This window comes from Vipera ursinii (assembly GCF_947247035.1).
Source record: "Vipera ursinii genome assembly, chromosome: 13".
Taxonomy (NCBI): Eukaryota; Metazoa; Chordata; class Lepidosauria; order Squamata; family Viperidae; genus Vipera; species Vipera ursinii.
The window spans coordinates 2,528,768-2,550,549 of record NC_139526.1 but is presented as its reverse complement, the minus strand read 5'-3'; the positions used below and the strand labels follow the sequence as shown (position 1 = coordinate 2,550,549).

General features: G+C 48.5%; 1 protein-coding gene across 1 annotated transcript in view; it reads left to right on the top strand.

Moving 5' to 3' along the window:
* Positions 1-21,782, top strand: part of PKD1 (polycystin 1, transient receptor potential channel interacting) — a gene marked incomplete at its 5' end in the record, with an annotated part of 165,510 nt that overhangs the window by 113,117 nt on the left and 30,611 nt on the right. The window contains 9 exons of the mRNA XM_083373148.1: positions 358-517; positions 2,612-2,764; positions 3,258-3,402; positions 4,272-4,871; positions 6,158-6,323; positions 6,609-6,861; positions 9,143-9,338; positions 13,288-13,458; positions 21,005-21,148. Coding sequence (XP_083229274.1) covers positions 358-517; positions 2,612-2,764; positions 3,258-3,402; positions 4,272-4,871; positions 6,158-6,323; positions 6,609-6,861; positions 9,143-9,338; positions 13,288-13,458; positions 21,005-21,148 — 1,988 coding nt within the window. The remainder of the gene's footprint in view (positions 1-357; positions 518-2,611; positions 2,765-3,257; positions 3,403-4,271; positions 4,872-6,157; positions 6,324-6,608; positions 6,862-9,142; positions 9,339-13,287; positions 13,459-21,004; positions 21,149-21,782) is intronic.

Here is a 21,782-nt window from a genome sequence, read left to right as displayed (position 1 = left end):
CAGGACGGAGTAGCTTGTAGGAAGATAGACAACAACCTGAATACTTTGTTCCATATTGTTTAGAACTTTAAAAATTGTACTCCCTACTTTATACTGAGCTTGGCAAGTGATGAAACTGATGCTGAATTGGGGAAGTGAGACTTTTCATGTTTGTCAACATCCTAGTAATTGTACCTTCACTTGTGCTGCATCCTTTTTGCCGAACTGTACTGTATCCTTGACAACTGGTTGTTGTAATGCTCTCGCGTATTTAAAAGACAAGCACTCTGCACACAGAAAACTGCCATATTAGGAACATAGCTAGTTTATCAGATGCAGAGCATTTTATGTGGCAGTCATTGCTGTTTTTCTGTCCAGGTCTATGGTCATCACCTTGCCCAGGACGCCAGAGGGATTCCACAGTCTTCCCCAGTGGCTTTACAACAAGACGGAGGTGATACTGCAAGGCCTGGTCAAACAGAGTGACCCCCAAGCTGTTATTGAGTATTCACTGGCTCTCATCACCATTTTAAATGAGGTATGAATTTATGTGAGAGAATGCTGGTGTCTTTTGTCAGCTTTGTGAAGTTAAAAATTAAACTGACTTGCCTAATACTTTGCCAGAAAACCTCGCAGTCTTGGAAAGACACACACAGAGGTGACACAAACAGAAGGAGGGAGACATTTATTTATTTATTTATTTAATTTGTATACCGCCCTTCTCCCGAAGGACTCAGGGCGGTGAACAGGGCAATAAATACTAAAATACAGAAATACAAAAATTAAGAAGAGATTAAACCATTAATGCCCAAAAAAACAGATAAATTTACATAAAAACAGTGATAAAATCCCAAAACCCATCAGACCAGGCCGGCTTGTTCAAACAAATAGGTCTTTAGATCACATTGGAAGGAGCGAAGGTCGGGGGCCATCCGGAGCTCAACCGGTAAACGGTTCCACAGATCCGGCGCACCCTGTGGGGGTCACCAGTCGGCACTCTCTGACCGGTGGCACCCTGAGGAGGCCCTCTCTGTGGGAGCGCACAGGGCGGAGGAAAGTTGACACCGGCAGCAGGTGCTCCCTAAGGAGCATGCTTAGGTCCTCCTCTGTTCTTTTAAAAAAAGCAATGGAATGGGGGAATCAGAAGAATTAGAGTCAGTTTGGTCAAAATGGTGTCTAAAAATGCATAGTTGGCAGCTGCTATCCTGAAGTTTTGGACCCCATCCCACCCCCAAGGCTGCTCTATCTGTGATGTCTTAGGCAGGTCACACTATGGAGCTAAGAGCTAAACTTTTTTGCACTGCATTAATGTCCTTATTAGAAGTGTCTCCACTGAGATAATATTCATAGCCAGAAGGCAGAATCTGCAGCTTCCCAAGAACCCATCAAGCTGCGTTTTTCAAACTTGGCCACTTAAAGATATGTGGACTTCAGCGCAAAGAGGAAATCAGGAAAGCAAAGGCTCAGAACGAACAAAGACTTGCAACAGAAATCAAGGACAATTTAAAAAAGTTTCTTCCAACACATTAACAACAAGAAAAAGGTCGAGGAAACTGTAGGTCCACTAAATAGGGAAGATGGCAAGGAAATTACAGGCCACAGGGAGAAAGCAGAGCTGCTTAACTCATACTTTGCATCAGTCTTCACACAAAAAGAAACTATAGCCCAACATACCAAAAAACCTCACCGCAAAAGAGAAACTAGAAACAAAAATTAAAATAAGCAAAAGAATGCTAAGAGGACACCTATCCGACCTTGAGGAATATAAATCACCGGGGCCTGACAGATTACATCCCAGAGTTCTGAAGGAGCTGGCAGATGTTATCTCAGAACCACTGCACCACATCTTTCAAAAATCCTGGAGCACCGGGGAAATACCTGAGGATTGGAAAAGGGCTGATGTGGTTCCCATCTTCAAGAAAGGGGGGAAAAAACAGACCCAGGAAACTACGGACCAATCAGTTTAACATCAATACCTGGGAAGATCCTAGAAAAGATAATCAAAAAACAGATCTGCAAACAACTAGAAACAAAGTAGCCAGCACGGGTTTGTTAAAAACAGATCATGCCAAACCAATCTCATCTCATTCTTCGATAAAGTGACCAAACTAGCAGACTAGCGAAACGCAGCCGGCCTTGCCTTGTTGGGTGCAAGGGAAACCCCAGGCGGCCTTCAAGCTTCTCTACTTGCAAACTGCATCCTTGCAAGGCCTGTATCCTGACCTGCCTCCCTCACGGCCTGAAAGAAGCTGACTACCGGTAGTCCTCGGCTTATGACCACAGTTAAGCTCAAAGTTTATATTGCTAAGTGAAACAGCTGCTCAGTGAATCACTGCGGTTGTTAAGTTAGAAACATGGTTGTTAAGTGAATCTGGCTTCCCCGTTGACTTTGCTTGTCAGAAGGTGGCAAAACAGGATCATGTGATCCCGGGGAACTATGCAAAAATATGAACCAGTTGCCAAGCAGCCGAATTTTGATCATGTGACCAGTTGGAATGCTGCAGTGGCCGTAAGTGTGAAAAATGGTCATAAGTCACTTTTTCCAGTGATGTTGTAACTTTGAATGGTCACTAAATGAGCTGTTGTAAGCTGAGGACTACCTATGTTCATTTTCTGTCCTCCCCACCCAAAGCACGAATCTTCTGTGTATCCAAAGCTGGAAGCCGAGCCGGATGCCCACCTCCAGATCTGGATCCGTAAGAACGTTACCGAAACCTTGACCTCCTTGAACGTCAACACGGTGGACGACATCCGGCAGATCGTGGCTGTGCTGGCCCAGTGTATGGTAGGCATCTTGGGCAGACGGGGCTGGGAGGGACGGGGGTGCCTAGACACAGGCCTGGCTCGATTCTGCTTCACACAACATGTTGTGGATCACGTGGGGAGGGTTGGCTGTGAGCTTCCCTGGTTTAAAAGGGGGTGACAATAGAAAGAGAGAGTGGGCAGAAGGTCTCAAGCCAGAGGTGGGGAACGATGGCCCCTTTATGTCTCTTGGACTTCAACTCCCAGAGTTCCTGAGCCAGGAATAGGAATGCTGGGAGTTGAAGTCCACGAGTTATAAAGGGGCCATCCTCCCCCACCCCTGTCTTAGGTGATCTCCTCCTCCTTAGCATCCCTTCCTGCCTCCTATTTTCTCTCTTCCTTTCTTGTCTTTTCTAAATGAACACGGGTGTATTCTAAAGGGGAGCCGGTTTGGTCTAGTGGTGAAGGCACTCAGCCACCATGAGGACCAGAAACTTTGCATCCTGACTCGCTTCCCCTGTGCTTTGGGTTCGCAGATGGCCAGTAAGGAACTGATCTGCCGATCCTGCCTGACAAAGACTTTGAGAAAGCTTGAAACTATGATGAGCGTTCTTCAAGGAGAGACCCTCCAAGGAACCATGACCCCCAAAGCCATCGCTGGCAACATCCTCGACATTATGGGTGAGCCCCCCAGTGGAAACAGTGATGGCGGTTCAGCCCAGCTGAGAAGGAAGTAGGCGGCTTGTCTGCTACTAAGCATCACCCTCCAGGTTGGGGGGATGCACTGCCGGGAGGAGCAGGGCTGGAATGCATGGCTGTCGCAGCTCGCCCTCAGCACGGGGAGTTGGATGTCTGGTACAGGCAGCACATGTGATCATGGCCGCCATCTTGTCTTTTTGATCCCCTGCTCTCCTTCCCCCTTCTCTGGAGGAAATGGCTTGTTTCTAGTCATCGTAAGGAAATGCGTGTTAAGCAGGCAGCCCCAAACCAAGCGAAGACGAAGATGTCCATGAATTAGTTGTATGTGTTTATTTTTTTTTATGTATAATTGAGCAAAATGGAGAAAGACAGCACTTCTTTAGGTGGCCTGGAGAGCAGTCAGATTCTTGGTGCTGAAAGGAAACTTGGACCTGTCGAGAGAGGATTTGTATTTTCATAGGCACAACTGGCCTTTGCATATCTGGCTGGTAGTTGCACTTTCAGCGTGTCAAAAATGTGAGCTTGTGCGATGACAAAATGCCAAGAACTGTTGTGGTTCTTCGTGGCTGATAGTGACACGAGAGGTTGAAGGGGATGGTCAACAAAGGCGTTGTGGCAAAAGAAACAGGCGGTGCTTTGATTACACCATGCTAACCGTCCACCCCTGCAGAATTCAGTGCATCCCCCCTCCAGGTCCAGTGTGGAGGGGTAGCGGTGCTTCTGCACGTCGCTTGCCACAAGCCCTCCGGCGAGTGGGGGAGCAGCTCTGGCAGGCGGTGGCTGGAGTGGGGGGGGGGGACTTTGCATGCCACCCAGGCTTCTGGCCCTGATTTTGGTAGGCTGTTTTGCAGGAGACTTGATCCACGTCGTCAACGCCGTTTCCCAGGAGTCAGAACGACAGGAGCTTTACAGTGCTCAGAAGCGGGGGCAGGTGGCCTCCAAAGCCTACGCCTTGTCCACGGACTTGATGCGCATCCTAATGAAGTCACGGGTGCTCAACGAGGAGCCCTTGGAGTTGGCCGGGAGTAACATCACGGCCAGAGGGAAACGAGCTGACCCCCATGCCCTGCTCTGCTACGGGGACACCCCGAGCTGCCAGTTCTCCATCCCCCAGGCCTTCAGAGCCACCTTCTCTGACCTGACGGACGTCGTCCAGGTCATCTTCCACGTCGATTACAACCCATTTCCCTTTGGCTACATCACCAACTACAGTGTCTCCTCCGAAGTGGCCTCCATGGAGTTTCAGAGCAGCAATGGCACAGAAATAGCGGTTGGTAGCCTGGATCTGGAAAAGGCCATCACCGTGGCGGTTGCGGACTCCGGGCTGAAGAACATCACTGTGGGCACGGTGGTGGTGGAGGAGAAGAATTCAGTGCACGTGGTGGTCTCGATGGAGAACACCAACACAGAAACCGGGCTGTATTTCCAGATCACCTTCAGCATCGTCACAGGTAGGTGCCCGATTGAGACACCCTTGTATTATATTTGTTGGCCTCTCAGAATCGCCAGCCTTGGTCTCGCACTTCGATCTTCTTCAAGGGCTCAAGGAAGAACAGAAGGAGAGGGCCTGCAGGGATCATCTAGTCTAGCCCCTGTTCAGGGCAGAAAGTGCATGCTGGAGGGATCCCTGAAGAAGGGCAGGTGAACATTATAGCTTGCACAACCTTGAGCCCATTCTTTCTTTTTAATCGTAATTTTATTATAAATGATGATTTACAACAATAAAAACTAAATAAAAATATTGTAAAAGAATAAAAAATAAAAAATAGAAGGTGCAGAAAAGAGAAAATATAGTAAAGAAAAGAAATGTATAAAGTTATCACATCCTCCTCCATCACAACAGGTATAAACAATTTTAATAACTTACCATTTTCTATTAAAATACAGCAAATGATCTTCCCATATCCCATCTCTTACATATAAATAAATTCATACATCGTCATCATTTCAGTATTGATGTCAGCAAAAGGAAGGAAGGAAGGAAGGAAGGAAAGGAAGGAGGGAAGGAGGGAAGGAAGGAAGGAAGGAAGGAAGGGAGGGAGGGAGGGAGGGAGGAAGGGAAGGAAGGAAGGAAGGAGGGAAGGGAAGGAGGGAAGGAAGGAAGGAAGGAAGGAAGGGAAGGGAAGGGAAGGGAAGGGAAGGGAAGGAAGGAAGGCAGGAAGGCAGGCCAGACAGCCCTTTTTAAGAGTTCCAAAATGTTTCCTCCCCCAAGGAGAGCTTGTCCCAGACACAGGCCCTGCTCACGCTGCTCCCTCCTCCTCCTCCTCAGGCCTTCCTGGCCCCCCAAAAGCCCTGCGTGGATAGACTGGTGAGCCCCTGGCTAGGAAATCACCAGCCCACTTGAGATCAGGGAGCAGAGGGAGAATCCCACCCAGCAGTTGCAGCCTTATTTGGGGTGAGTGTGGGGGAACCCTATTTAGCCGTGGAAAGAGGCCGCACACTTCTGCTCACAGAATAGCTGAAACTGAATTCACACGCTGGGGAGGCCCTGAGAGGCTCTGGCCTGAATTCGAGAGCCGCTCGTTTCTCAAGACAGAAGATACTGATGGCTACTGCTAAGCTTGTAAGCCGCCCTGAGTCTTCGGAGAAGGGCGGGATATAAATGGAATTAAAATAAAATAAAATAAAATAAAATAAATAAATAAATGGTGTGTTGTTAATGCCGGAGGGCGGCATGGAAGCCCCTCTCTTAGCTGGAACCCACCCATGTCTCCTCTCCGCCCCTTCCCACGGCCAGATCGTTACATCTCCCGGGAAAAGGAACCGTTTCTTGCCGTCTGTCTCTTCCAACCCCCTGAATCCCCAAAGCGCAACTGCACAGCCTCCAAGGAGATCTCGCTGGAGGACATGAAGGAGGGGCCACAGGGAGACCCACGGCGCTACACCATCTTTGTCCCCCCAGGGTGAGTGGGACCTCTGGGGCCAGAGGGGGAGGGCCCGGTTCCCAGGGAGCAAGGGGACACCTTGAGTGGTGCACTTTTCTAGTGCTGTGAGGTCATCGATGGCCAACGCAGGGGATGCCTGGAAGCAAAAGACTGGCGGACAAGGAAGCTTGCTGCCCACCGCAGCCTGCCTGCTGGAGAAGTGGCTCCAAGTGCGCCCCGTGGCCACCAGCAGGACCGGCTGGCTGAGCAAGGCTGTGGCCTCCTGCCCTCCCCTCCCACTCACATCTTCCCTCCCTGGTTTAGGATTGCAGACACAGTGAAGGAACATCACTTGAACATCACCAACCATTTCGTCTGGTCCCCTGTGGAGGTGACTCTGGGTCTGTACAGCTCCCTGTGCCAGTATTTCAACGAGGAAGAGGCCCGTTGGAAGACGGAGGGCATGGCTCCCTTGGAGGGGGCCACCCCGGAGAAGGCTGTGTGCTTAACCCAGCACCTGACTGCTTTTGGGGCAAGCCTCTTCGTCCCCTCGCACTCGGTGCAGTTCATCAAGCCGGTGAGTTGAGCCGTGGAGCTTTGGTGGACACTGTTTTTAATTTGTTGTACCTTGGCGGCGGCTGTTGTTATTTTTGGGTGAAAGAAGCTCACTTCTCCTCTTGCCTGTGCAATGGGGGACACAGCCACAAATTTCTCCATCCGGTCACGTCAGCAGAAACAGCTTAGGGGCCAAGCCTATAAGCACGGTGGCCATCTGTCTTGATTACAAAAGACAGCCCTTTATTTCAGAAAGCTGCCTTTTAAATTTCTTTATTTTTCAAGACCCTTTCTCCTGCATTTCGATCACTTAACTTTTACCACAGAAATGGTACTACTTAATGCATGGTTCTTTGCATTCATGTGAAAAAGATGGAAATTGAATTGTTTTTAAAATAAATTTACATACATTGTTTGATTTTAGATAGTTCTATCAGAATATGCTTCTTGTAGAAGTTGTTTTTTTGCTCGTGAATTTTCCTTTCTAAAACAAAATCATAAACATTTTTAAATTAAAAAAAAAATTATCCTTATGAACTTTTTTCAGATTTCCCCCTTTGTTAGATTGGTCCTTTATTTCCCCCCAGAAAATATGGTCACTGGGTACTATAAGATAATCAGATATTAAGCCCAACGCAGCGCCATTTGGGAGCAGCATCACCTCCCCTTATTCACAAGGGTTTGCTTGAAGACCTGGACTTCCACAGCTCTTGGGATGCCTAGCAAGGCTTGCTGATGGCCTTCCTTTGGAGGTGGGACCCTCAACCACTGCTTTGTGGCCTTTGGCCCACTGAAGGGGGTCCTTCCTCCTTTCGTTGATGTCCTTAAGCAGCTTCGGTGGCTGGCCCAGTGGGCAGGGAGGGTCCTTCATATCTATCCTCTGCTATTTGGAAGAGCTGTAATGTGCAAACTGCTGCGCCCTCCCCATGCCTTTACTTTCTGCTTCGTTCCAGAGTTGGGCCTGCTTCTCCCCGATTGTGGGGATATTTGGAACCCATGGAGGAGCAAGGAGTGTGCAAATGCCTGTCCTGTCCATGCTCCCTTCTATAACATTTCAGCCCAAACTCCTCCAGATCCTCTGAATGGATCACTTTTGTGCACTGTCAGGCTCCAAAGATGTAGTCTCTCCTTTTATTTCAGTTTGTGGCTTTTCATTGGAGCCTGCCATTCCGTTGGGAGGGGGGAGTTTGGGGGAATGCTTTGCACTGTCTGCTTGGTTGCCCTTCCCCCAGGGGGTGGACTGTCTCTCCCTTATCTGAGAGGCAGTTTGCGCTCGGAGCCAGGAGAAATTGAACCTGAAAAAGACCTGGAGGAGCCCTCCGGAAAGACCACCGGTTACCAGAGCATGATGCCCAATGTGGAATGGCTGGGATTCAGATGAACACTGGGACACTGGTGGGAGGAGTATTGAATGCTACTTTTAACAGATCGCTTTGCGGGTTTTTCTCTCAGATCTCGCCTTGATTCCCTGCTGTCACCAGCCCCTAATCAAAGTTCCTTTTCAGACAACGCCTGTTTCAAGAGTTCTGCTTTCTTGGGCGGCTTGGCTGAGCTAGATCCTTACAAGCACTCGAAGAAGTTACAAGGGTCCTCTGCATCCCTCACTCCCTTTACCATCCCTTCTCCCCTCTGTTGCCTTAAGACCACAATTGACCCCAAACTTTCTGTTGCAAAGTGAAACAGGCGAACTTTGCCCCATTTAACGACCTTTCTTGCCACAGTTTTTAAGTGAATCACTGCAGTTGATAAGTTAGTAACATAGTTGTACTAGAATCTGGCTTCCCCATTGACTTTGCTTGTTAGAAGGTTGCAAGATGTGATCACGTGACCCTTGGACGCTGCAAGCGGCCATAAATATGAGTTGCCACGTGTCAGAATTTTGATCACATGACCATTGGGATGCAACAGTCATCTGAAAAATGGCCATACGTCACTTTTTTCACTGCCGTTGTAACTTTGAATGGTCACTACATGATCTGTTGTAAGTCAAGGATTGTCTGCATTCCTCACCCTTCATTCTGCAACCTCATTTCTAGGCTGCATATGATTATCAATATGGAGGAAATTAACAATACATTATTGGACATCCTGAAAATATTCAAAGGATACAGTAGTCCATCGTACAATTAAATTGTTCCTTTTTTAAAAAAATGGTGGTAATATATGTAGGTTCCTGGGTAGATGTACTCAGATTTGTTACTGCCCAAATTCATCTGAAATGTGGATTAAGCACTGGCTGAAAGTCGACCTGATAAGTAGCAGGAAGTCACCGTTCTCTGAAGTACGTGCTACCTTTCTTTCAGCCTCCAGGCCCCGGGCTCAACTACATCGTTCTGCTGACTTGTGCTGTCTGTCTGGTGACCTACTCCATGGCAGCTGTGATTGTGCACAAATTGGATCTGATCGATATCAGCCGTGTGGGCTCGATCCCCTTCTGTGGGAAGAATGGGCTGTACCAATATGAAATCTTGGTGAAGACAGGCTGGGGCAAAGGGTCAGGTTAGTATCTGTGACCCTCTTAACGACTGCTGGGTTAGGCCTTGAGAAATGCAGATCAGCCTTCCTTGGGAATGAGGCCAGATTCCTTCCCATGTCATGGGAGGGGGGGGGGCTACCCTAGAGCCCCATTCTCTGCCCATCCCTCGGGGGCAGGGCTGTCTTTTTCTTACAACCATAGAGTGGTTTGCCAATTTATAAGTCCACTCTTTATTAATAGTATGTACAAACTCAAGCAAAAAAATAATAATGACAAAATCACTGGAGGAGCAGCTGTGGGGGGAAGATGTCAAGACCTTGTCTGCATGATTGAAGCCCTGCCTCTTTTTTACCTGGCTAACCCCAAATAAAATGTTAAAATGCCACTCCCCAATGAAGCCCACTTGGCACATCCCTCCCTTTATTCCAGACTGGGCACCCTTCTTCTCAGCTGCAGGTCATGGTGTGGGTTTCCAGCCAGAAGGCTGCACGGACATGGACTGTGGGGTCACATTGCAGCAATGGGCAAAACCAAAGGCTTTTGACATTTATTTTGTGTTTTTGCAATACCCCCGAGCTAAACCAGATGTCCCAGTCCAATCATGGACTGATAAGGACTTAGGAGGTGGTTTTGTAAACAGCCACCAACTAAGTCAGTGGTGGCGAACCTACGGCACACATGCCAGAGGCAGCACTCAGAGCCCTCTCTGTGGGCACGCGTGCCATCACCCCAGCCCCGCCTCCCCCCGTGGCCCCCTCCTCACCATCAGTCCCCCCCGGAGGAGAATCACCCCTGAGTAGCCAAGGTCATGGCAGCCGGGCAGCGGGAACAAGACACGGCACTCGTGCCCCATCGCATGCAGATGATGCTGCGGGGTGCAGGTGGAGGATGCTGATGGGCTGCCTGGGCAATCTGGGGCAGGCTGTGGAGGCGGTGGGTGACCCTGTGGGTGGGTGAGGGACGGGACAGAAGTTTTGGGGTACTCGGTCTCTAAAAGGTTCACCATCACTGTACTAAATTGTTGGTACTTGCTTGCTGACTACAAAGGCAGACTCCACCCGAATGAGTTGGGGGATAAATTAGTAATAATACTGCCACCCAATTCTCAGAAACTCTGGGTGGTTTCAAAACTTGTGTCAAAACTGGAAATAGTTTAGTTGTTAAAATTTTTACTCCATCCATCTCAATAAATCTTGTTGAAGAAGAACTTTGAGAGTTATGAGTGAAAGTATTACTTTTAGTTGCGGCAAATGCCAAAGAGCTTGAGGCGAGTCCTGCTTGACAGGATGGCCTCCAGATTTTCTGGCACATAATGGCCAACTCTCGACTTCGGCCTGGGCTGTCTGGAGGATGCCATAGCTGCAATCTGCATATCCGAAGGCTGGAAAAGTCCCTCCTCTCTCTAGCTCTACGTCCCGGAGTCCAGTAAGCAAGGGCAGAATGGGGAACATCTGGCAGCTGTTAAGGCATCGTCTGTGGGAAAACCTCCAGAACAAATATCCCTCCCATTAGAACATTGGCAAGATAATGAATATTGGATCCGGCGCTCCTGTTTGGAGAGGCAACAGTCCCGGCTCACACAAATGAGGCAGTTGCTGCTCCAATGTTCCTGCAACGTGATCCTGCAAGGGAACTGCCCCGTAGAAAAGTAGATTCCTTTTATTTGCCAAAGTAAAAAAAGAAAAATACCTCTGAATTGTCTGGCAAATAATTTTTGTCCAGGAGCAAGCTCCTGGGGAGCGATCCCTATACCGTCTCTTTTCTTAAATTAGCCCAAGTATCACCCACAGGCTTTGAAACGAGACCATCAGGCCCAAGATTTGACAGAATAACAGAATAACAAAGTTGGAAGGGACCTTAAAGGTCTTCTAGTCCAACCCCCTGCTCAAGCAGGAGACCCTATATTGTTTCAGAGAAGTGACTGCCCAGTCTCTTCTTAAAAGCTTCCAGTGATGGAGCACCCACAACTTCTGGAGGCAGGTTGTTCCACTGGTTGATTGTCCTCACTGTCAGGAAGTTTCTCCTTAATTCCAGGTTGCTTCTCTCCCTGATTAGTTTCCATCTGTTGCTACTTGTCCTGCCTTCAGGTGGTTTGGGGAGTAAGTTGACCCCCTCTTCCTTGTGGCACCCCCTCAAATATAGGAACACTGCTGTCATGTCACCCCTCGTCCTTCTCTTCATTAGACTAGACATACCCAGTTCCTGCAACCGTTCTTCATATGTTTTAGCCTCCAACCCCCTAATTATCTTTGTTGCTCTTCTCTGCACTCTTTCCAGAGTCTCAACAACTTTTATATAATGTGGCGACCAAAACTGGATGCGGTATTCCAAGTGTGGTATTATCAAGCAGTACTAACACTTAACATGATCTTGAGTCTTTTTTAATGCAGCCTAGAATTTGTTTCACACCAGCTTGGGGAGCATGTCTGGCAAATTCGACAGCTTATTCATAGTTTTGTAACGTTCTGAAGTGATTGTCCCATAGCTGTGGAATGGCTTGTTTTTCTCTTAAATAAACTATGCAGCTGCCAACAGCTGTTGTGATGGGAAATGAGACTTTCTATTGACTTTAGTTTTAGGTTGGCAGAAGAAAAACATTAAAAGGTCTGCCGTCTTACATCTGCTGTCAACAGCATTTGGAGCTGATGTAAGCTCTTATTTTTGTCTTAATAAAAAAAAGAACTAAACCCTTGCTGATAGCCTTGTGATATCCAAGGAGAAAATCTCTCATGAGCAAATGGTCATACATGCATACATACATGTATACGTTTGACTAAACCCAAGTAGTTACAACGTAAGCAAAGCCAGATCTGAGTTTTCCCATGTAAACCCAGTGCTATTCCCTTCTCCCAGGCCCTCCTCCCTTGGTGACTTTGTTAATGTCCGATGATACTCAAACTAGGTATTTTGGTAACAGTCCTAAAGTTTGGCGCCTCTTTGGTGGGCATTTGCATTCCGTTCCCGTGCCGGTGTCCATGGATCTTTCAACTGTTGGCACCTCTCATCTCCCCTCCCTATATTCCCCTCCCGCCCCCTTTTCATGGCAGGATGCCATCAAAGTGAAGTAAGGTTGATGGCAGATCTGACACAATTTTTGACTGCCCTCTCTTCTATTCAGCACTTAGTTTCGACTTGGATGAGCAACCAAACGTCTCAGATTAACACATTTTGGTCCCGTAGCCATAGGTCAGCCTTTAGACACCTTTGGCCTGGATGATTGAAGTCTTCACTGACATATGGCAAGCCATTTTGGGGAGAAATCCCTGAAGTTGGTTTGGCAAGAGTTGTTACATTCCAACAATTCTCTTGACTCTCTGCCTAAGTAGCTTTACTCTGACTGATGAAGCTGCTTGGATGAGCAAAGAAACGTCTCAAGATTAACAAAGTTTGGTCCAGTTGCCATGATTCAACCTTTCGACATTACACTGGAATGCTATGTTGGGATTTAGAAGTGAAAGCTGAGATTCCCATTCTGCTAAATTCTTTGAGACCACCAAGCGACATAAGTATTGGGCTGGCTGCTCAGCTTTCAACAACTCCAGGGCTGCGGTTTTCACACCTGTTGTGTATTTTGGGGTTTTGTTTGCTTGTGTGTGTATATGTGCATAAACGAATGATATTGACATGAAAGGTATATGAAATAGTTAAGATTTATTTATTATTTCCATCACGTTCTCCATCTGCTTGAAGAACTTTGAACTGAGGTGGTAAGTAAAAATCAGGATGATTGCAATATTTTCCATGGTGATGGTTTTGTGATTAGGAGAGCAGAGCCCCAGCTGTGTTCCAACTGCCAGGCTTCAAATCCTGATTCAAGTGGCAGATCCAGGACCCCAGTGTACATTATAAGGTGCTCCGCTAAAGCTCTTCAGGAAGAGAATCGCAATTTAAGCTTTCCTTCCTTCCTTCCTTCCTTCCTTCCTTCCTTCCTTCCTTCCTTCCTTCCTTCCTTCCTTCCTTCCTTCCTTCCAGGGACCACAGCCCATGTGGGGATCACTTTGTATGGGACGGATAGCAAATCTGGGCACAGACATCTGGATGATGAGAACGCCTTTCGCCGCAACAGTCTCGACATCTTCCAGATTGCCACAGAGCGGAACCTGGGCAGGGTGTGGAAGATCCGGATCTGGCATGACAATAAAGGTGAGTAAATGCAACAGGGTGTTGAGGTTAGCTGGGCAGCGAGAGTACAGAACTTATGATTCACCATGAAAACAAGGGCAAGGAATCTCTGCTTTTCATCGGTCTTTTGAATTTACTATGATAAATGTTTGTCTCAAAGGTGGTGTAGCTTCCCATCTGCCAATATACATGCATTCCTCTACTTTGCAGACCGCCTTTAATCTTGTCTACCTCTCCTCCATGTTCCCACATGGTCTGCCAAGTCCCTAGACCAAGTTAACTAAGACAGTGGCTGTGTTTGAGTGTCGCATGATGCCCAAACAAGTCAGCTTAACATATTGACCTAATTCACACAACTTGCTGAGAAATAGCTGGGCTCCCATGGCATGCTGACATTTAGCCCCTTTTTGCTAAGATTACTGTGCAAATTCAGCATCAGAGTGACTTTTTCCCTTTTGGCTTTTTCCATAAGTTGAAACCTAGAATTTATTTATGTATTATTTATTTGTTTATTGTTAAATTTATATGCTGCCTATCTCACTGTTCAAGTGACCCTTACAAGAGGAATCCCCAACCCCTCCCCCCCGGCAATGGCCCAGTAGTGGGCCACGGTCTGTTCAGAACTGGGCCATGCAAGAGGCAGGTGAGTTCCTTTTGCTCAAGGAGCTGGCACGGGTGCCTGATGCTTGTGTAAATAGAGCTGCACGAGCATGATCACCCACTGCTTTCACTGAACCATCTGTCATGGTTCCAACAGATGAAACCCTTCAAAAGAACTTCGAGGCATTGTTTACCTTAAAGAATATTTTATTTGGGAAACAAAGTATCGGCACTACATAGTTGAATCCAAAACCTAAATTCCTCTTCCCTGGATACAAAGTAACAAAGTACAATTCCCACCTCCAATAAACAGTCATAAATCATATTCCTCAACTAGCTTGAAGCGCGGGCATCCTCCCCAGTTCTCCAGCCCAACAAAACTCTATCAGCTCTGGGCCCAATGTCCTTGGGCTCCTATGGCTCAGTTATTATTGTTATGACTAGCTGGACTCTCATCCCTATCCCCCCTCCCAGCATCAACTAATTCTAAAGCATGGAGAAAATGGCTGCATTTTCATCTGTTGTCAAAGCAAGAACATCCAATGTTAGCAGTGTTGACATCCGGCCCTCCTTACAAAAAGGACAAATCCTGTAATGCAAACAAAATCACAGGCTAGGGGTTGCCTCTTGGTTTGTTAGGGTGTTCCTTATAGAACCTATTAATGAGTCTGTCAGCTTTTACATCGCTAGATTTCACCCAGGTGGCTTCTGACAATGGATATCCCTTCTATTGCACTAAGTACTGCAATTTCCCTTTAAAAAATCTAGAATCAAGAATATGCTTCACTTCATAGTGAGCTTGTCCTGCCACCACGAGGGGTCAGAGGTGCCTTCTTAGGGGAAGGTCTTAAGGTGGAATCCCGAAAAGATTTCAGCAGGCTACAATGGAACACAGGGTAGACTTTCCCTAAGAGTCTGGGAAGTTTTAATTCTACCGTGACCGGGTTAATGATCCTTACAATGGGAAAGGGTCCTAAGTACTTTGGTCCTGACTTCTTACTAGGTAACTTAAGCCATAAATATTTTGTGGACAAATAAACCTTTTCCCCAACTTGGAATGTCCTTTGAGGAGCCCTTTTTTATCTGTCTGCTTTTCATATGTCTCAGAAGCCTTTTTCAAAGCAGTTTTCATGGCTTTCCAGACTTTTTCCCACACCCTCACCCACTGATCAAGAGTTTGGGAAGCAGAGGGCCCCTGAGGATATTCAGGTATTGGGCTGAACTCTTTTCCTGTGGCCACTTTGAAAGGTGTGAAACCGGTGCTACTGTGAACAGAGTTATTGTAAGCCACCTCTGCAAAAGAGAGGAGGTCAGTCCAGTTTGTCTGTTGATAATTCACATAGCATCGGAGATACTGCTCCACCATTGAGTTCTCAGATTCAGCCGCCCCATTGGTAGACGGGTGAAAAGCCAACGATAGTCCTTGAGATGACTCAATTAGCTTAAGAAAACGTCTCCAAAACTTGGCTGTAAACTGCACCCCCTGGTCTGAGATTACTCGTTTTGGTGCACCTTGCAAACTGTAGATGTGTTTCAGAAACATCTTGGTTAGTCGCTGGGTGGACGGGAATCCTTTGCAGGCAATGAAGCGAGCCTGTTTTGAAAACAGATTTATCACAGTCCACATGACTGTATTTCCCCTACTTTCAGGGAAAGGTCCGCCACCGGTTGTAATAGCCCAGAGGGTTTCTCCGGAATTCTTTTCATGGTGGCACATACAGCACAACTCTGGACATAGTTCTCTACGTCCCGTTTCAAACCCGGCCACCAAAATTGCCGGCAGATGAGATGTAGTGTTTTTAAATATCCAAAGTGTCCAGCTTGTTTTACATCATGGCCGTGCTGGAGGGTTTGAGGCGGAGGGTTTGGGGCAAGTACAACTTTCACCCTTTGTAAGCCAAACCATCCCTGCATGTTAGGGAGGTTTGATTGTCCTTGAACCATTGGTCAGTGAGGAGCTCTTGTTTTATTTTCTTTGCCCCAGGGTCATCAGGGTTTGGGGCTCTCAAAGGTGGGACTCTGCGCGGCGTGAGTTGAGAAGCAGTTTGTGGAGTGGAAATAATTGCTTCATTAACCTCTTCATGCTGGCTCTTGTATTGGGGCAGTCTGGATAAAGCATCAGCTAAAAAGTTTTTTCCTTCTGGTATGTACTTTAGGGTGAAGTTAAAACGGTTGAAGAATTGTGCCCCTTGTACTTGTTTCTGGGACAATTTGCAGGGAGTTTTCAGTGCTTCTAGGTTTTTGTGATCAGTCCATACCTCGAAAGGCACCTTGCTCCCCTCTAGATAGTGTCGCCAATTTAATAGAGCCCAATGAATCGCAAAGGCTTCCTTCTCCCACACAGCCCACCTCCTCTCTCACTCAGTGAATTTTTTCGAGGTGTAGGCACAGGGTTGTAGGATCCCATTCTGGTTCTTTTGCAATAGCACAGCTCCAATGGCCACGTCGCTGGCATTGGCTTGAATCACAAAGGGCTTCCCTGGACAAGGATGCTTTCAGACTGGTTCGACCGCAAAAAGCAGTTTGACAGTTCATAGTCCATGCTAGTGGCTGGCCCGGTCACGGCTTTCTTCCCTCTTTGCCTATTTTCAGTAAGTCCTTAAGGGGTAAAGCAATTTCAGCAAAGGAGGGGATGAACTGGTGGTAAAAGTTGGTGAAACCCAGAAAGCTCTGGAGCTGTTTGCAAGTTTTTGGGGACTGCCATTCAATTACGGCTGTCACTTTGGTCAGGTCCATTTCAATGCCCTCCCTGGAAATTCTGTAGCCAAGATAATCTAGTCGGGTCTGGTGAAACTCACACTTGGATAGCTTAACATAAAGTTTGGCATTCAACAGTTTCTTTAGTACTTCTCTCGCTAGTTTTATGTGGTCAGCCATATGCCATATATAAGCATATCATCAAGATACACCAAAACCCCTTTGTATAAATGATCATATAGTACCTGATTGATCAGCTTCATGAAGACAGCTGGAGCTCCCTGCAGTCCAAACAGCATGACTTTAAATTGGTAGCTCCCCATGGGACAGTTAAAAGCACACTTTCATTCATCTCCGTCCTTTATCCTCACTTGGTAATATGCCTAGTGAAGAAACTCCCCTTTGCCATGTGGGTTAGTAAGTCCTTCAGGAGGGGGAGTGGGTGTTTCTTTTCCACGCTCACAGCGTTTAATCTTTTATAGTCCACACAGAGACGAAGTGATCTGTCTTTTTTTCTTTAAATAATACCGGTGCTCCCACCTGAGATTTAGCCCATTCAATAAATCCTCTTGCTAGGTTCTTGTCCACATACTGCTGCATTTCCTCCATTTCGAGGGGGACATGTTGTACATCCTCGGTCGTGGGAATTTGGCTCCCGGTAACAGTTCGATAGAGAAATCATCAGGCTGGTGGGGAGGCAGGGTGTCGCATTCTTTTTCACTAAACACCTCTGCTAAATCCTGGTACTCGCTGGGGATGAGTGGCTCGCCTGGTTGAAGCAGAGCAGCTGTTTTCGCTAGCTTGTTAGAAGGGCTAAGTCCTCCGGTAACATCAGCCGAGTTAAGGGGGGGCTTGGGTCCTATAGGTAATCTCACAGTTCTCATTCCCTTCTCCCACCAGATAAACGGCTTCCATTTGTGTAACCAGGCTAGCCCTAGGATCATGGCCTCAGTCATTTTCAGAGCCACCATGAAGCAAATGAACTCTCAGTGCTCACCTCTTTCTAAGCCTATGGGTTCAGTCAATTGCGTGACTAAAGTTCCTCCCATTAGGGAGCCATCGGCTTGCTCAAACCTCGCGGGTTTGGAGAGCAGCCTTGCTCGTATGCCCATTTTCAGGGCAAGTGGCAAGCTAATAATTCACCGGGAGCATCCTGAGTCCACTAGTACTTTCAGATCTACCTGTGCCCCAGCTTGGCAGGCAGAGAAAAAGGTGGAATGGGTCGACTCACCATCGGGTCGTTCTCTCCTTCATTGTCGCTGTCGTAGGAGGGCAGAGTGGCGGCAGGTCCGGTTTGGACCTCGGCACTCTCCTGCGTGGGCGATGTGACTTGGGCAACAGGTTCCTGTGTGATCCAGTTGGATTTCTCTTTTGCTGCCTGCAGGGCTGGTTTCTTCCTCGCTGGTGGTCCTGGTCTATTCTGCTGCTGAGGGTAAGGGACTCGCTGCTCGATGTCCCTGTTGTCCACATCTGAAGCATTTGATCGATGGGCCTGCAGGTGGCTCGGGGTTTTCAATGGTTGCGGCAGTTGGAGGCTTTCGGGGTGGTGGTTGCTGTTTGGGTTGATCTGGCCTTGGCCCGGCTTCTTGTGGTGGTGGCTTCTTATAGCGGACAAGCTGGAGGTCCAGTCTTACTGCTGGCTGGTACAATCCTTGCAATTGATAGACGCAAGCCTGGGAGAGGTGGTCATCCAGTCCCTCCTTGAAGTGATGAACTAGGGATTGCTAGGGCCACCTCTCTATTCGGCCGGCTATCTTGAGAAACTCGCACATATTCCAGTGCAGGCCTGCCAGCTTGTCTTATCTTATGGATTTGCTCCTCCGCTTTGAGGGCAATGCATAGGTCCTCGAACCTTACTCTCAGTCCTAGGAGGAAGAGGTGGAGGTCCCCCAACTCAGATGCTTGCTCATTGTATAAATTGTTCAGCCACACAGATGCTTCCCCTTCCAAGTTGGATGCAACCATGTTGACCATAGCGGCTGGGTTCAAGTAGAAATAGATGCAGTGGTTCATGTGGGAACGCACCTGGTTGAGGAAGAAAATCAGCTTCTCTGGGCCTCCATCAAAAGTTGCTCTAAAGGGGCGGCGCCATCAGTGGTTGCTGGGCTCCCCAATGCGCCTGCATTCCCAGTGGTTGCTGGCCTCCCCACTGTTGCTCCCAGTTGCTACAGGCCTCCCAGTGGCTGTTGCACGTTCAGGGGCTGTTGCCACCCCCCAGCTGTTGCTGCACCAACGGCAGCTGTTGTCCTGGCAGCTGTATTATCCGCGGTTCTGCAAGGTCCCCAGCTGCTGCTGCACATTCAGGGGCTGCACCCCAATGCTTTTGCTGCACTGCCAGCGGCTCTTGGCCTCCCTGCTGTGGGTGCTGTGGCATCCCCCATTGCTGTAGAGGCCTTGGGATGGGTGGCCAGTAGGCACGTCGGTCCGGGTTTCGGCTGTCCCGGTGACGGCTCAGGCTCTTGTCCCGCCAGCAGTGATCTGGGCTTCTGGAGGGGCGACGGCAATCCGGGCTGCTGTGTTTGGAGCAACGACTCGGGCTTTCCCTCTCCACAGGGCTGGAGGCTTCGTGGATGGGGAAGCCGCTTGTCCTGCACAGGTGGGGCTGGGGCTTCCCCTCGGCATGAGGTGGTGGCTGCCCCACCGATCATCATGATCGATCATGTATGGAGAATGGGAGGGTTGTTCCCCACTTCTCAGCTCTAGCTCCTCAAATCTCTCCACCAACTTCACTGATTGACTATGGACTGCAGACAGGTACTTCCACTCACCAGAGTCCTCAGCGGTAGTTGATTTCGTGGCTCTCCATCCGTCCAGGGAACGCGATTTGCGAGAAGCCCCTCTTTGCAGCTCGACCTCGTCCGCCTTCGAAGTACTTGATTGTGGCAAGGCCATCTCAAGGTGTCTGGAGTCTCCACTGGGTAAAGTCCAATCTGACAACCAGATCAGCTGTCCTCGTGGCTTGTGTCTTGCCCCCACCTGGGAGACCTGAAAAGATTCCTTCTCTGCTGGTGCGCTGACCTGTGCTCCCCCCTCTGAGGCAGCAGCCACTGCCGGGGTGCAGGTCTCGGGCGCCCCTTCCTTTTCCATGTTGAGATCTTCCCCGAATCTTTGTCGGTCTATCCCTCGACTCTAAGGACAGTGACTGGACCTTGGTGGATAGGTAAAAATTTTGGGGATAGTTTTGCGCTCCCACAGAGAGGGTCTCCTCAGGGTGCCGTCGGTCAGGGAGTGCCTGCTGGCGGCCCCCAGGGGGAGAGCATTCTCTGTGGGCGCGCCAGCCCTCTGGAATCAATTGCCTGTTGATCTCCGGATGGCTCCCGACCTTCGCTCTTTTCGCCGTGACCTGAAAACCTGGTTATTTGAGCTTGCCGGCCTGGACTGAGGGATTGGGGTCTTACATTTTATAATTTAATTTATTTGTTTGAGGCTAAATTTAATTTAATCTATTTTAACTTTTGTATGCTGTATTTTAATTGCCCTGTACACCGCCCTGAGTCCTTCGGGAGAAGGGCGGTATATAAATCAATCAATCAATCAATCAATTAATCAATTAATTAATTATGTCATGGTTCCGACAGATGAAACCCTTCAAAAGAACTTCGAGGCATTGTTTACCTTAAAGAATCTTTTATTCGGGAAACAAAGTATCGGCACCACATAGTTGAACCCCAAAACTAAATTCCTCTCCCCCTGGATACAAAGTAACAAAGTACAATTCCCACCTCCAATAAACAGTCATAAATCACTTTCCCCAGTTAGCTTGAACCACGGGCTTCCTCCCCAGCTCTCCAGCCTGCCAAAACACTATCAGCTCTGGGCCCAATGTCCTTGGGCTCCCACGGCTGAGTTATTATTGTTACGACTAGCTGGACTCTCATCCCCATCCCCCCTCCCAGCATCAACTAATTCTAAAGCATGGAGAAAATGGCTGCATTTCCATCTGTTGTCAAAGCAAGAACAACCGATGTTAGCAGCGTTGAGACCATCCTCTCTCCTCGTCCTCCCTCCCCACACCGCTGGTCTGCAAAGCCAGAAAGGTTGGGGACCACTGCCTTAGGGAACAAGTGAATAGTTCTGGCTTAGCCCTAGCTTGACTTGTTAACGCTGCCTGAACGATAAAGGGAGAATTCCCAGCTTGCAAAGCTGCTCGGCGGGGGGGAAGGGGGGAGGAGAGGAGGCAGATGTTCTTAGTGGCCATTTCCCAAGCGTGGTGATAGAAAGAGGACTCAGAAAACGGCCCAGCTAAACCGTCTCTCCTTCTGCTTTTCAGGACTCAACCCAGCTTGGTTTCTGCAGCATGTCATTGTCAGGGACTTGCAAATCTACAAGAGCTACCACTTCCTAGTGAACGACTGGCTGTCTGTGGACAGTGTGGAGAACGACGGCCTGGTGGAGAAGGAGGTCTTCGCTGCCAGTGAGTTGGAGGGGAGCCCAGGACCCCCCTTGGATCCTCTGCTGCATCACTGCTTGCCCCAGTTGGGTGGCTGCCAGGATAGAGGAAAGGTCCCCACCCCACATTGCCTGTCCTCCTGGTTTTCAGTCTTCGTTTAATCTTTCTTAAGTTGTAATTGTTTGGGGTTACTTTTTTCTCTTTTTATTCTGCTGTAAGCTGGCCAAAGTCGCTGCAACAGTGAGATGGGCAGCATATGTATATGAGATAGATCAGGGGTGTCAAACTCAATTTCATTGAGGGCCGCATCAGTATTGCGGTTGCCCTCAGGGGGCCTGGGTGGATATGGCCAGGGTGGGTGTGGCCTACTGGGTGGGTGTGGCTAGAGTGTGTATGGCCTACTGGGTGGGCGTGGCCAGCTCTACATCGTTGGAATCAAGGGTGCCTATGGGGGCCTGGGCAGGAGTGGGACAGATCTGGGGGTCTTTGGCATAAGGAGGGTCTCTGGGCCAGGGCCAAGGCAGTGGGGGCTGTTCCCTCACTGTTTCCAGGATGGCTTCGCGGGCCACATGAAACCATTTCGCGGGCCGGATCTGGCCCCCGGGCCTTGTGTTTGACATGTCTGAGATAGATAGATAGATAGATAGATAGATAGATA